At 50.6% G+C, this 14,632-nt stretch overlaps 2 protein-coding genes across 2 annotated transcripts in view; one reads left to right on the plus strand and one right to left on the minus strand.

The window, feature by feature from the left end:
- LOC143151452 (bicaudal D-related protein homolog) overlaps positions 1-13,058 on the minus strand; it is a 27,633-nt gene extending 14,575 nt beyond the window's left edge. Inside the window, exon 1 of the mRNA XM_076320561.1 lies at positions 10,820-13,058. Coding sequence (XP_076176676.1) covers positions 10,820-11,182 — 363 coding nt within the window. The 5' untranslated portion in view covers positions 11,183-13,058. The remainder of the gene's footprint in view (positions 1-10,819) is intronic.
- On the plus strand, positions 11,238-14,631 carry LOC143151454 (uncharacterized). Its single transcript, XM_076320565.1, has 2 exons — positions 11,238-13,450; positions 14,341-14,631. The coding sequence occupies exons 1-2, from the start codon at positions 13,363-13,365 to the stop codon at positions 14,601-14,603; spliced, it is 351 nt and encodes a 116-aa protein (XP_076176680.1). The 5' UTR covers positions 11,238-13,362; the 3' UTR covers positions 14,604-14,631.
- The last annotated feature ends 1 nt before the right edge of the window (position 14,632 follows it).

Raw genomic sequence — 14,632 nt, forward strand, 5'->3', positions numbered from 1 at the left:
AATAAACAGGAGCTACAAAGTCGCCGTGAAAAATCCCATCTTATTTTACAATGCTCCCTTAAGCGGTAAACCGCGCCTCGAGAAACAAGCGTACCCGATCTCCCGTTTCAGATCGTCATTCGACACCGACGGGTGAGAGTGCACGCACTTTATTCACGCACCGCGACCGTCCAAGTATTACGAGAGCGACGGAAAAACCGGCACGCAATCCGTGCAATTTTCCCGCCCCGTAAGATTTCGCGACACAATTGAATTAACGTCGTCGTGGAGGGAAAACGCGATAATTAAGCGTGACGTACACGCGAGACGCTTCCGGACCAGTTACGAGACAATTTTTCAGCTTCTCAACGAACAGAAACAGGACCGAGTCCCCTAATTCGAGATGCAATTTTCGATCCGGATGCTTTTCCTCCGAGTGCAACGTTCCAAGTGGCCGCTATTAATGGACGTTTCGATCGGTTAATCGGTTACGTCCACTCGGATACGGTGGATCGTTTCTTTCTCGAAAAGTTTAATATTCGAAACGACACCGATCGCATCACGGGTTTTACGAACACGGTCGTCGTCGATTTCACAAGAAACTCAACACCAGAAAATGCTAAGGAGAAAAGGAACAGGTGGATTGATTTCATCAGGGTCTTTCGCTCGAGAGACCGATCTATCCACTCGGCTACCTAGATCTTCGACGGATTCTTTTTTCCAAAGATTGACAAGCGAGCATGGTCTACGGATCTTTCGTTCCCCGTACCGAACTCTCGATCGCTCTCCGACTCGTCGATGGTACACGTGTATTCGTTCTCTGTCGGTCGAATAATGTTCTAAATATACGCGTCCACTCGACGAATACGCAGCGTCGAGAGACTCGATAATTCGACACACCGTGTCGAATCGTTCTACTTCCAGTCCTATCCGCGAACGGAAGGTCTCGGAATAGTTACTCGGGTTTGTCTCTTTCCGCGCGACGTGTTCGGTCTGGGTTCGAGTCCACGTTCGTGGGATAACTCAAAGGGCGTATCTCGCGAACGAAGAGCACCTTTGACGGAATTTCTTTCCCGTTTTTGACGAAAGTGAGATATAGAACATCCGTTCAATTGTCCCGCGAAAAGCGAGATCAATTAACGCGAGCCGCGCTAACGGAAACCGAGCATTGTTCTTCGCTCCCAGGAATATCCTCCTACCGGGATCTGCTCCCGATAGAGATATCCGGGTCATCGGAAATCCCCCACCCGCTCCTCCAAAAAACAAAAAAAAACAACGACGAGCAGAGTCTGTGGTAAAACTGGGCGTTCGAACTGGGCGCCCTCTAAATTTGGAAGACCTCGTTAAAACGTCACGGTACTGCTCGGATCAGTCGCTATCGCGTTCATCGTTGAATCGATTTCGCTGTATCGTTCCAAGCGAAATTGCTCGCGCAACCGCGCGTTCGTTCCTACGAGGATGCGTTAGCGCGAACTGGGACCCAAGAAGACGGGAGAACAATGGGGAAAGATAACGAACGAGGTGCAACAAGATTGAAAACAAACACTCGGGTGTTTCCGTCTAACGGTACGGGACTGGTCTAACCAGCGCGTTTCGCGACAAACCGCGGTGAACTTCTTCCTTCGTCTTCGTCGTTCTTTCCGCTGGAAAGCTTATCATCGACGGGCCGAAGATCGAGTAGGTTTTCGCGAATCGTTTCTTCGAAAATGGCTCGTGTTCTCCGTATCGAACTCGACTTTTACGGGTGTGCCGTAACATCTAACCGCGTCCCTGTGATATATTTCTGGCGACACGCAATCCCCGAGGCGTTGACAATGTGTCACGCGTCCTTGCATACCTAATTCGTGCGAAGATCGAAGGGACTGGTACGTACTTGTACCGAAACTGTACTTGAATACTTGGAATGTGTCCAACGCTGTATGAAACTGAACGTTCGAGTGTTCGAGTAGCTCGAACAGTTTGCTTGAAAATAAATTGCAGAGTTATCAATTTCGTCCACACGGGTTCGTCTCTCGTTCGATAAGTATCCTCGCCATCTCGGTGCAACCATTCAGCTTTACGATCCAGCGCAAACACGCTCGAACGTGTCGGTTTACCGTGCTGGAAAGAATCGAGCAAAAACCACCGGAAGACCCAGGGCCAACGTTGTCGAACTTCTCGGGGGATATTAATCGCGATCGATCGCGCGTGAGTCCGTTGTCTTCGAGGAGCAGCTACTTCCGCTTCGCGGGCGGTTTTCACCATCGAAACGATCGAGCCCTGTTCGCTGAAACAGTCAGATGGTTCTTCGACGTAATTCCAACCAGTTGCGCGTTTCTTCGCCGGGATCTCTCGGAGTCGGTGCAGGCCTGTTCATAACGCGATGTTGAGAACACGAGTGGGAGCTCTTCTGGCTCGAGTTTCCTCGGGCGTTGTTCAAGATTTTCCAGCGGCCACGTTGCAACTCTCGACATCGAGGAAACTCGAGACGAAGAACGGTGCTCGTTCCGTTGAACAACGCGACACGGAACACGACGACGATGAAGGAGGAGGAGGAGAGGTGGTACCAATTTTCAACACAGCTCGGTGCTATGGTACTTCCGCGCGATACAATTTATGGGTCAGTGTGATAAAGTTAATGGGCATACCCCGCGTTATGCGCACGGTGAACCGTGCTTCGAAGATTCACGCGATTCGCGAAAGCGCCTGCGCGCGTTCCTCTTAATGCGCCCGTAAGTAAACAAGCCGGGGGAAAGAGGGTAGAACGCTCCGAGGAGATTCCGACATAACGGTTCGTTTTTTCGACGACTTCCGGTCTGCTTCCCGACCGTCTACACTCGGAATATCCACGAACGACTCCTCGCGCGGTTGCGATCAGTTCTCCGTGACTTGGAACTATTATTCAACTAATTTCCCTCTTCGTGAAAATTCTGTTTCTTCCACGAAGCAGGTCCTCCAACTGGTCGAATCTTCTTCGAACTTTGTGGATATTCCAACCGATTAAACGCTTCGTTTTGCGTTCATTAAAATAAATTCGAAGCGTTTCAAACGATACGAAGGAAAAATTAAACTTCTGGACTCGAGATACGAAATGCTCATATAATCTTCGTCGCCTGTTCGATCGGGAGAAGGGTCGTCTCGTCGAAGCGAATTTCCTGGTGGGCTTTTCGAGCAAAGCCCCGTGAACCCAAACAGAGAGGCAGGTACCCAACCGCTGTGATCTACCTGAGAACGCGATTGTGAAAAGCACCGACTTGTTTCGCGCCCGACGCGCTCAACAATGGAAAACCGGTCAAGCTCCCGTAGGAAATGCGATAAATATTTAAAGGGAAAGGCGTAGAGCGCTGAATCCCTCTATAATCGCCTAACCGCGATCTCACGAGGCACTTTCCTACGAACGTCGAGCGTAGAACAGTGCATCCACGAAAGCTTCGCGTCATAGGCGCAGAGAACCTCCCGGCCCGATACGACTATTCAACACTTTCTCACGGTATCCTAGATGACTATAAACGTTCCTCGGTGATGCTCGTCGAACTCAACGAAAGCAAACCGTGCTACGTTATTACGTTCGAGGTGTTCCTCGAAACGTTAATTACGCTTTCGAGAATCGAACATCGAAACATCACCGTACCGTAGCCGACTACGAATCAACGCTCGAGTTCGGCGTTGAAGTGCTCGCGATCGATGTCGAAACTTGAATTTTTTCTCAAAGATCCTTGCCAACGTCGAGCAAAATGAATCGATTCTCTTGGTAAAACGACGAAGAAACTCCCGGTAATGCGAATCCATCGCGTACAAAACGCGGCAAAATTATTTCGCAACAACGATTTATCCAAGGGAGCGCTTACGTAAGAAAGATTATATAGAAAACTAATACTTACGTAAAGATACGAAGTATTAATTATTTAATTAAAACACCGAGGACGAAGTTGGCGGGGATTTATGGAAGAATCGATACCAGTTACGAAATTGAAGAATAGCTATCCACCTTTCCAATAACGATGAATCGAACATTACGACCGATCGCGGCACGGAGCAACCGTTGAAATTATTTTCGCTCCGCTTGCCTCGAACCCGACGAAAAATTTCGTTTTCACCGACGGTTGCAAAATCATTCACGGTAACTATCCAACGATAATCCCGGTACCTAACATTTTATCGAGTCGCGATTGTCTCTCGAACGCGCGATTGTTTTTCGTGGGTTGCTCGTTACCTGGAAACATCGGTTCGACTCACTTTCGCGACCGATGCGATTTGCGTTTGCAAACAACGCGTACGAAAGACGCGTTGTAAAACTGTGCGACTGAAGCATCAATGAAAGAACTGTCAGACCTTAATACATTTAACGGTCTGTTAAAATTCCGTGATTGCGGTATAATGAATATAATGACTCCACGTATCGGTATCGACCGGGAAGCGCTCGAATTCTCGAGAAACACCAAACTCCGCGCCAATGCGTCCAGGGGCGATCCGTGGCGTCTCGGTGTTAATTATCGCGCGTAAACCGAATCATCGCGGGGTTAATGGGCGATTTGAATTTTTAATAGACGGAATAGCAATGCCGCTCGGGCGAGAGAAGCGCGAGCAGCCGGATCGCGTAATTCGCGCGCTCGAGATTCCCAGGTCGCCGACTACGAACAGCCCGTGGAATCTCTGCTTTCTAGATCTCGGTTGTGCCTGCCCGTGTAAGTGCTGCTTTTTATTGCCGACACGGTACCGCGATTATTCCGCTGCCGCTTTCGGACGGCCAATTATACAATAACGAGTAGCAAACTTGGCGGCTCGATTTCATTGCTACTACGACCCAGTTCTCTTCTCTCGCCCTTTTGACGACCGTGAGTCGAAACGTTGACAAAATCGTCCGGAGGATACCAAACGTCTCGATACACCGAACACTGGTTAAACGCTACCGCGTTGCTCGCTATTTTCTCTTACCCCTTCGAGCATTACATCGAGCGACCATCTACATATTCCAATTCGCCGTTATTTGGTATGTATAATTAATTTCTGCGGATTATACACAAGTTTATTACGATAATCGAGTAACCTTCGGGAGTTACATCGAGCCAGTATCCGCGTATTCCAGCCAACGTTTAGTACGTATTGTTAATTTCGTTTTTAGATCGGGTATTCATCGCGTCGAAATTTGCATCGCGGTACCGTTGGTCTTTGTCGCGCCTACGGTATCCGGTACCGACGACAAACGCAACAAGGCCTTCCCTTTGTATCTTACCAAGTGTCCATTCCGTTTACTTTACGGAGAACCTTGTTTACGATTTACGGCCCCGTTGGTACGAAAATGATCGTTTCTCGACTCGTTTCGTTCCACGGGTAGAGCCGATGGTAGTCCCCGCGCGGTATTTAATACATTCGTCGACCATCGTCTCGACGGAACGATGGTCAACGATAAGAATCTTCGTTCCTCGAAATGTTACAAGGTTCGTCTCACCTTTTCTCGGCGCAAACTCTACCGTGACCGTACCACCGCGGTTCTTTTTTTTTCTTTGCAACCGCGGAGACGTTTATTCGCCGCTCTCGGCCGTTAAAATTCTTTTATTTCGATCGGTAAAATACTCGGTTCTTTATAGTTTAGCCACGGATGGTTTCGCTCGGCATTTCGAAAGCATCGCTATTGAAACGAACGCGCGTAGCTTGGAACGCAGCGATGCTCGTTGACCGATCGTAGAGGGGTATGGTTATCCGCTGGACGATTACCGGGCATTTACGAAACGATCGCGCGCAATTAACGCGCGTGCGCGTGCGCGTAACGCGACCGGTAGGCGAAACGAGCGCGTTCCGCGATAAATTCGTAAGTGCGAACCGAACCCGATCGACGAAGGAAACGACCGATCGTGTTGCCGCGAAATGCTTTCTAGCCGGTTTATGTAAGCAACTTTAACGATACACGGCACGTGCGATAACGCCGGATACGTTACCCGTAAAAGTAACGCGTACGGAGTCTAATTAAAACATCCGGAAACCGCGGCACCCTGCCTGTACGTACAATCGAAGATACATACACGTGAGCTATCTACCCGGCTTGCCGGTATCTTCTTCGCAATTCGTGCACGTGCCTCGTACCTACGTGTGTTCACACGAGTCGGTGCATAATCGTGCATCGATTATGAACGAGTGGTGCCCCGTGAAAGTGAAATTGCCAACGCGGCCCAGGACGATCAATGAAAATAACGAATTAAAAAATATAGCGAAATTGTATTCGAGACGAAGAAACAGACGCGAACGCGCATTGTTCCAGGTGCGGTTAATTCGCGCGCGAGCACCGGGACGCGTACAAAGACGATCGATCGTTCGTACAATAACGATGACATTCCGTGGACGCGACGCCTCGATTCGCGTAATAACCTACGAACGATCGCGCATCGAGAAACGGTTTTCATCGATTTATTGCGCATTTCGCGTACGGCGTTCTGCTCGTTCGGAGTATCCACGTACATACGTGCGCGAAACTTCCTGACGTAAGCAATAATTATATCCGGGAACGAGACGCTAGACACGTAGCTAGGTGTGCTCGAAGGAAAGCACACGCTCGTTTCCGGAATGCGCGCCGTTGCACCAGAAAAAGAACCGCCGCGGAGACCGAAGGATCGTGACCAACGCGCGTGTGCTTTATCTGCCTTTCGCGGTACAATGACTATGCCACATCGTACCGTCTAATTACGACCAACGAATAATAACGGACATCTCGTTTCCTACACCGTCAAATTTGTCCAACGGTGCACCCACTTGCCGCGGAATTGACGACGCATCGTTCTTCCGAACGACTCTTCTCCGCGAGACCGAGTTCGCTCCGAAGAGAGATCGGAGCGTATCGCCCTTAAACCCCATTTCGTCGAATCGGAGCAAACGTGCAATTGCAAGTGTTTCGTCCACAGCTGGTCCGTTCTTCGAAGAGGAAGAGGAAACGGTCCCTGAGCGAGCAGAGACGAGAAACATTTACAAGACAAACGTTCAGCGATTTATTCGCAATTTTCGATCCTTCGTTACGAAATATTCCCTTCTGTAACGTATCCGATGTATCTCAACGCGATAGAACAACCGAGGAAGAAACAATGATACGAAGGAGAGTAAAAAATCGATTTATACCGCATAATGTCTCCTTCCGTGCAAAACAGTTTCTTTAAAGACATCATTTTGGTACAGAGACAACGCAAAAAGTCTCTTTCGTCGTTCGCGAGGTATCCTCCTCGATCGTTCTTCGAAGCGTTCACCCTCGAACTCTCAACGGAGACTTTCCGCGTGGGAAGCTCGCGCGTAATACAAGCGGGGTCGCGTAGCCGCGAAAGCGTAAAAAAAAAGCGAGACTCGACTTGGACCGCGGCAATTTTTCCAGTCACGCGTGCTCCGGAGCGGGTTTGCCTCGGTTTCCAGGGATCTTTTCCATTCCGTGGATCCGCGTGCAACGGGTTCTCGAATCCGCGACGAGCAACGGAGTAGCCACGAAAGCGTGGAAACAAGTCACTTAGGCAACGTAACGTAAAAGACAATGCCCGGCACCACGCTCTGCCTGCCCGCGTGCCCGCTTCTTCTTCCATCTTTCCGCGTTTTGCCTGTCACCTTATTTCTGACCCCCTCGACCGAACGGACGGACGGACGGACGGATGGTCGCGTGCGCGCCTCTGTTCCACTCTTTGTCTTCGATCGCGATGCCGGTGCGTTTCACGCGACCACGGTTCCCTGACTCGCCAGCTTGGATTCGGCGAACCGATATATGGGTCGCTTCGAGGCGACTGCGCGTTCGAATCGTCTGTTTTTTTTTTTCTTTACAGAGTCTTTCGAAAGCTTCGCCTTAAAATTCGCAAAATCGCGAAAACCGATCGCTCTGGAAGTTTGAACGCGTTTTTTCAACGGTGACTCGAACCTCGAGGATAGACTCGAAGATAGTACGGCACGATCTCGAACGACTTTAAAAAGTTTTTGGAAACTCGCCCGAGAAAAACAAACCCCTCTTTTTCGATGGAATACACTCGGCCGTTCTACGTTCGCTACTTTATTAATTTTTTTTTTTTTCTAATTTCTCTTTTCACGGACGGTGCAGATCTCCCGCTCTTCCAGATAAGAATAAACACCGCGTAAAAGGAAAAGCGAGGATTTGCATACGTTTCCTTGAAATTAATTCCCCAACGAAGACTATTCCCCGACGCGATTACACTTCCCGTCTCTTCGATACGTAGAAATTGGAAACGTTCGCGTCCCCTGGCCAAGTTCTCACGCGCAACAACAAACGACATCGTAGGACACTCGAGGTGGCTGTTCTCTGCGCAGACTCTGGCTTTGAAAAGCGACCCTTTTCGAGTGCCTCCAGCGAATTCCGCGCGCGGTGCTTTACACACGTGGGAACACAGTCTCGCGAACGGTGGAACTCTTTGTACGAACGGTTGCGCGATAAACGGGGACACGGGTTTGTTTCGGATGACTAGAACTTCGAGCGCTTCCTGTTCACTCCCTCTGTTAGTTTTTTTTTTTTTTTTCTTTCCTCTGTCCAGTCTCGAGAAGGAAAACTTCTTTAATTATTCAGAAGAACGATGGAGCTACGCCGGCCGTTGCAAACGATGGAATACCCGATAACGCGTTTCTCGACTTCTCGCTCGACTTCTCGCAAACTTTTCCACCTACCGCTGTCCTTGCGACGAGTCATCTCGACGACCGAGTACAAAACATTGCGAACCGAATCGAAATATTTGCACGTTACTCGTGCCGTCTCGTACGTTTCGAGCAAGGTCTCGTGTAATAAACGAGCGCTTCTTTCGTACTTCGAAATCGTACATTCGAGAGAAACGTTGCGACGAGGTTTTTTGCGAGTCGAGGTGACTGAAAAATAAAGCGATCGAACGCGACCACGGAATATATGTACATGTACGTGAGTTCCAGTAACGGTTCGAACGTTCGAAAGTCGCGCGATAAGCCGTGCAACGTGAAAACAGAAACGCGTCGTTAATAACTTTATCAGCGATGACGCGCGCGATCGTGTCCCATCGTGCGCGATCGGAACGTCGCCGCGTTCCCATTTACTTTTCGTAGGTAAACTCCACGTTGTCGCGGCTGAAAACCGTGCGTTGGAAACACGCGTCACGTGGCCCGATTACGGCGAAATCCACGGAGAAATGTCTCTTCGGCGCGTGCGTGCCGCTCCGGCGTCGACTTTCATTTTTTTTTCGTTTCGATTCGCTCTCCGGGAGCACCGGGAAAACTCCAACAGGAAGATCCCGCACACGCAACGCGAATCGCTCGCTCCTGACGTTAACGAACGCGCCTGTACGTTCACGGACAACCCTAACCGTTTCGCTTGGACGACACAGTTGAAAACGCATCCGAAAAAAAGTGAAGGAATCGGGCACGCGAACTTTCACGGCATCGAACGATTAAACGCGAGACGATTGTACGAAACATTTTTTTTCCCTTTCGACCATCGAAACCAGAAAGAAGTAACGAACCTCGCGAGACGTTACTCGCGTTTTAAATATCCGAAACGGTGTACATAATTTTACGCGTTCGTTAATTTTATCGGCTGTCCGGACTATCTTTCGACGAAGATTTAAACGGCTCGATAACATCGTTGTCGTTACGATTGTTTCTGTTTGCCCGGTTTAGTCCGGTCGAGTTTCGAACGAACGTTGTACGTTTCGAACGGTAGCACCGGAAGCGCGATTGCGCGTGTACCGTTCGATTAAAGGAACAGAAGGCGTTCGTGTTCGGATCGTTACAGCGCGATGTCGATCGATGGATCCCGGCGAACCTCGTTGAAACGTGGAGAAAAAAAGATATCGATCGTTGTCCGTAACTCTCGTTTCCAGAGTGGACGACAAATTGCTACCGCCTCGTCGAAAGAAAACTTTTCGACGATTCACGTGGTACGCGTGTTCGCGCGAACGGACGCTATTCACGGATCGCTCGAAAGACTTCGATGCTATTAATATGGCTAATGCGACCCCCTTTAACGCGCACTTTCGGTGTAACGAAACAGTACGCGAGTACCGTTCCGCGTGGGAACCGCGCACGCAGGCCACGCCTATGCGTTTAATCCAATAAAACCCTCCTTTGCGCAATAGACGTCGTTACTCCGCCATGGATTGTTTACCGCGTGTCTCTTTCGTACACGGCCGATTCTAGCGGTGGATACGCGCGATGTTTATCGCGAGCGTAGAAAACGACGTTTTTATCGTTCCGCGTAGACGTGTACCAGCCCCACCACCGTTCCCATTGATCACGCTACGTCGTATCAGCGTTATCAGATATTTTGCTTATCTTGGACGAGGCAACGCGTATCGAACGATTAAAATTAGCCCACCCGAAGGATTCGCTTTATTGTTCCAACTACGGTAACAAACTGGAACAGCAACAGCGTTTTCGAGACGGTACGTAGCGTCGAAAATAATGTTATCGACCTATCGATGAGTCCCGTACTCGGTGTACTCGGAACACCTCGTCGAGGTTGCTCGTGTACCGAGTAAACGTAGCGAAACAGAGTACACGGTTAATACTCGAGATATCGATTTATACGAGTCCCGATCAACGCGTTCCTCGTCTCTCTTTCCTCAATGGAAGAACGATTCGTAACGAGTCACGATTCTCATTCTGCCGCGAACGTTCGATGACTACATTTTTTTTTTCCCTCTTAGAATTAACTGCAATACGCTCGGGTATTTCCGATACATTCGCGGCGTTTCTCGACGCAAGTTTCGGAAAATTATCGACGCGTTTCGAAAACATTCCAACGATCGATTCGCGATCGTTGAACGAAAGTTCGCGAATTCCGAATCGCGTCGCAAATATCGGAGCGCAACGATTCTCGAGTCCGGTACTCGATCGTTCTCGAGTGTGGCGATATCGTACAGACACTCACCTCTAATTTCGACGAGTACTCCTCGAGGAGGACCTCGTTCTGCTTGGTCAGTTCTTGGTTCCTCTCGAGCAACGCTTTCCCGAGCTCCGCGGCCAACACCACATCCCTGTCGCGTTTCTTGAGCAACTCCACCGGATCCTCGAGGTCCTCGTGGTCGAGGGAGTGTCTTCGCGCTTGGAGATCGGAGATCATGTCCTCGAGAGCGTAGTGCTCCGATTGCCCGTCCTTTTTCGGTAGCATCGTGGCTGGGCGTGTTCTCGCGCGCGCGATCGTCGTTCGAATGTCGCGTGTGCGGGCCAAGCCGTGACCTTTATCGTCGTTCGCAATAACGACACACGCGGGACCAGGTGGCCGACGGGTCATACGTCAGAACCATTTGTACGGTTCTCGGTGCGAACAATAGTTACGTCGACGCGAGCGCGCCGGCTGCTAGCTGATCGTCGATTCCTTAACGCGTCGTTCGTATCGCGACCGATGGACGCGAAAAATCGAACGCATATCCGAACGGTGACGAAACTCGCGGGTGAAAATCCCAACGAGAGCGACGCGTGTCCCGTGTGTACACTGGCGAACGTATCGATTACGCGACGGAGATGTGCAACCTCGTGCACGCGACGCTTCGAGTCTACTGGTTCTCCTCTTTGCTCCGATCAACCACGCGGATAACGTCGCTTATCTGCACGGATCGAAGATTCCGATTCCAACTGTGATAGACGCGCGCCGGTTTCAAAGGCGACTCGAAAGTTTCTCGAAAAATTGTAACGCGTTAAGTCGAGATCGATAATCTACGCGTGAGTCATGGCGTTCACCTTCGAAGCGTTGTCGGTAAATTGTATTTCGTCGCGTGCGACGATAAAGACCGCGCGTACAAGAACTTGGAGTTTTTCCCCGAGTGGCCGGCTGGTACCGCGGGGAGCATCGGAATCCAAACAGGTTTTCGCGTCGATCGTTAAAGTCTCTCTCTCTCCCTCTCTTTCTCTTTCTCTCTTCGTCTGTCTCGCTACCGGAAACGATCAGCTGTGATCGCGTACCCGCGGACGTAATCCTCCATTAAGCAGCGCGTACCTTTCGAACGCTTTCGTGAATCGTACTCGAGGCGCGTAATTGGCGCGCACGCGGGCTTCCCGCGTCTACGCGGCGACGAAAATCACCGATCGCGGAAATTGGTCGACGTATCGGTCGCGGCGATGTTCGCTCGCGGCAAACGGGGTAAACTGTTACGGGACTAATTCCGTTGTTCCGCTCCGTTTCTCCGGTTACTACACGCGAACCACGGCGACTGTATCCCGTCGATAGAAAGTCAACAATGTAACAGCGCTTCGAAACACGGGTATCGATATACCGTACGAACCCGTACACCGCTCTGCCTCTCCTCTTCCCGGATTGTTTTCCAGGTGCAGCACGCGGACGCGCGCGCGATCGAGTCGAGTGAACTCGCACCGTTCGCGACGCAAGGCGTCGTAAACGAATCGCCTCGACGAAACCAAACGATTCTCGATCGAGTTTTTACCGCGACGACGATACCGGGAACGAGACGCGTTCGAGGAACACGGTTTCGTTGGTGGTTCGCGCGTCCCGTTTCTACGGATATCGATGAAACGTTCGCGACATATCAGGCACGGCTACGAACGTACGCGAGTTATCCGTAAAAACTAGCGAAGGTGACATCGACGACGATGATCGGCATCGCGCGCTCGACGAACACTTCCGAACGCGATCGCGAGACGGATATCTCGTATCTTCGGGCAATCGTTGCGCACGGTCCTCGCGTAATTGTTCGCGCAGTGGTCGATTCGGTCCTTGTCTCTTCTGGTCGCGAAGCCTCGACTGGCTCGTAGCGTCACCGTGAACACACTGCTCGCCGACACAACACGCGCAGAGGGACGCGGCGGACACGCGACGCGACCAGCTCGCCGTACCGTGGCCGGCCAGGTAGTGACTCACTCGCCGCCGGTGGAAAATAAATATTACGGAATCGCGGTTGCCGCGGTGCTCTCCACGGGACCAGGTAGAGATTCTCCCACCTCCGAGGCTCCGGTTGAAAGTAATTCGTGTTCTACTCGGCTCTCGTTCCGCCACGAAAACGTTCACCCGCGCCGCGAAAATTCGATCGAGCGACTACGCCGGCTTTGGCGATTTTTTCTCTTTTCTTTTCTTTTCTTTCTTTTCTCGCTCGCCCGAGCACCGTCGCGGAAACTACTTCGTCGACGTCGATCCCGCCCGAACGCGCAACACTGGTTCTTTCCCTCCTCCTCCTCCTCCTCCACCTCCTCCTCCTCCTAACCCCCTTCGAATAGGTGCGCGCGATAATACGCAGAGGCGTTCCACGCGGACAAAAATTGCGAGAACTCTGCGCGACGAACACGCGTATCCACGCACGAGACGATCGACCTGTCGACCTTCCCCTCCGAAGGCATACTAACCTCTCCCTTGCCCGTACCCACCGACAACCGTCCCCCCACCCGTCCCCTCGCCCCACCACTTGACCCACCTGGTCGAACCGCCACCTGACTCGATCTCACGAAATCTATGGATCGTGTTTAATGCACGATCCTCCTACGTTCGCCGTTACCGATACATCGTTTTTAAGCGAACGTGTCTCCGCACGCCGGTGTATCGTATGGCAAATAGGTATTTATAGCCGATAATTGATATTTAAAAATTCTCGACGATGAATTTAATCGATCGCGTAAACCCAACACCCGACCAAGGTGAACGGAAATTTATCCAATTTTCGATTCGTCGTCGTCGTTCCTCGACGAATCGTTTTCGTTTCTTTTTTCTATTTTTTTTTTCTTTTTACACGCCGTCCAGAGTCCGACGGGAAAATTTGTCCGACATTCCGGTACCTGTGCGCTGTTTTACATCTAACAGGTGCGCGGATCTGTTCAAGAGTTAGAAAACGCGCTCCGTGCGAAACGATTCGGGCAATTTCACCGCAATTCCGTCGCGAAGTCGAACGAACCCACCAGACAAAGGGATTCCTCTTGCGAAAAAGGAGCGAGTATTTCGCTCGTGATCGCGCGAGATTACGCGAGTACGGGTACCCGCGGGTACGAAATTGTTAATTTTTTTTTTTCGAGAAATCGTTGATCGTGACACCATTCGCCGATCGTTAACGTAAGCAATACCGAAAGGTGTCCGTCATTGAGCGCTCTACTTAGCGATGTAATTGTATACGCGCAATAACAACGGTTATCGTTAAGCGGCTCGCACCATCTAGTGGCTCTACCAGCAACTGGTATTATCAGGGTGGACGAAAAATCACCCTGACCCACGATAACGACCCGCTTGGAACGCTTCCGTTGCAATTGCAACGTTAAAAGTAAAGGTTCGTTCGTCTCGTAAATTCCCCGAATCGTTGTAAATACTTTCGATCGTTGACAACCAGCGTTGACAATCGACAACCAGCGATTGTTTCGCGATACTCGATCGACGAACTCGTAACCAGATATTTCTTTCGTTTATCTTGTAATTATAAAATACGCGTACGGGTTCGGTTTTTGCGTTCAATTTTTCAGCACGAAATCAGAGCGCGTCGCGAAATCGAGATCTCCGTCACTATACACCCCTGAGAGGGTGCTTGGCAACCGGAAGCACCAACAAGAACAACGCTGCCGTGCGTACACCTGGCGGTGCTCCACAGAGTAGCAGATGTCTTTCTCAAATGTCGCCGTTGTACGTCATCGAGGATCGCGTCTCGAGAGTATTTCCCTCCTCACCGTGGGTCCTCGAGATCATCGACGCGGAAAGCGAGGAAAGATACGAACGAAAACGTCGATAACTTCCGTGAATATCATTTACGTAACTTTC

This window comes from Ptiloglossa arizonensis, chromosome 9, assembly GCF_051014685.1.
Source record: "Ptiloglossa arizonensis isolate GNS036 chromosome 9, iyPtiAriz1_principal, whole genome shotgun sequence".
NCBI lineage: Eukaryota > Metazoa > Arthropoda > Insecta > Hymenoptera > Colletidae > Ptiloglossa > Ptiloglossa arizonensis.

What these genes read in the sequence shown, in the direction of transcription:
- LOC143151454 (XM_076320565.1), top strand. Translation starts at nt 13,363, where the DNA reads ATGCACGATCCTCCTACGTTCGCCGTTACCGATACATCGTTTTTAAGC. An exon ending in GTGTATCGTATGGCAAATAG is followed by an intron (nt 13,451 to 14,340) that starts GTATTTATAGCC and finishes TCAATTTTTCAG; the next exon opens with CACGAAATCAGAGCGCGTCG.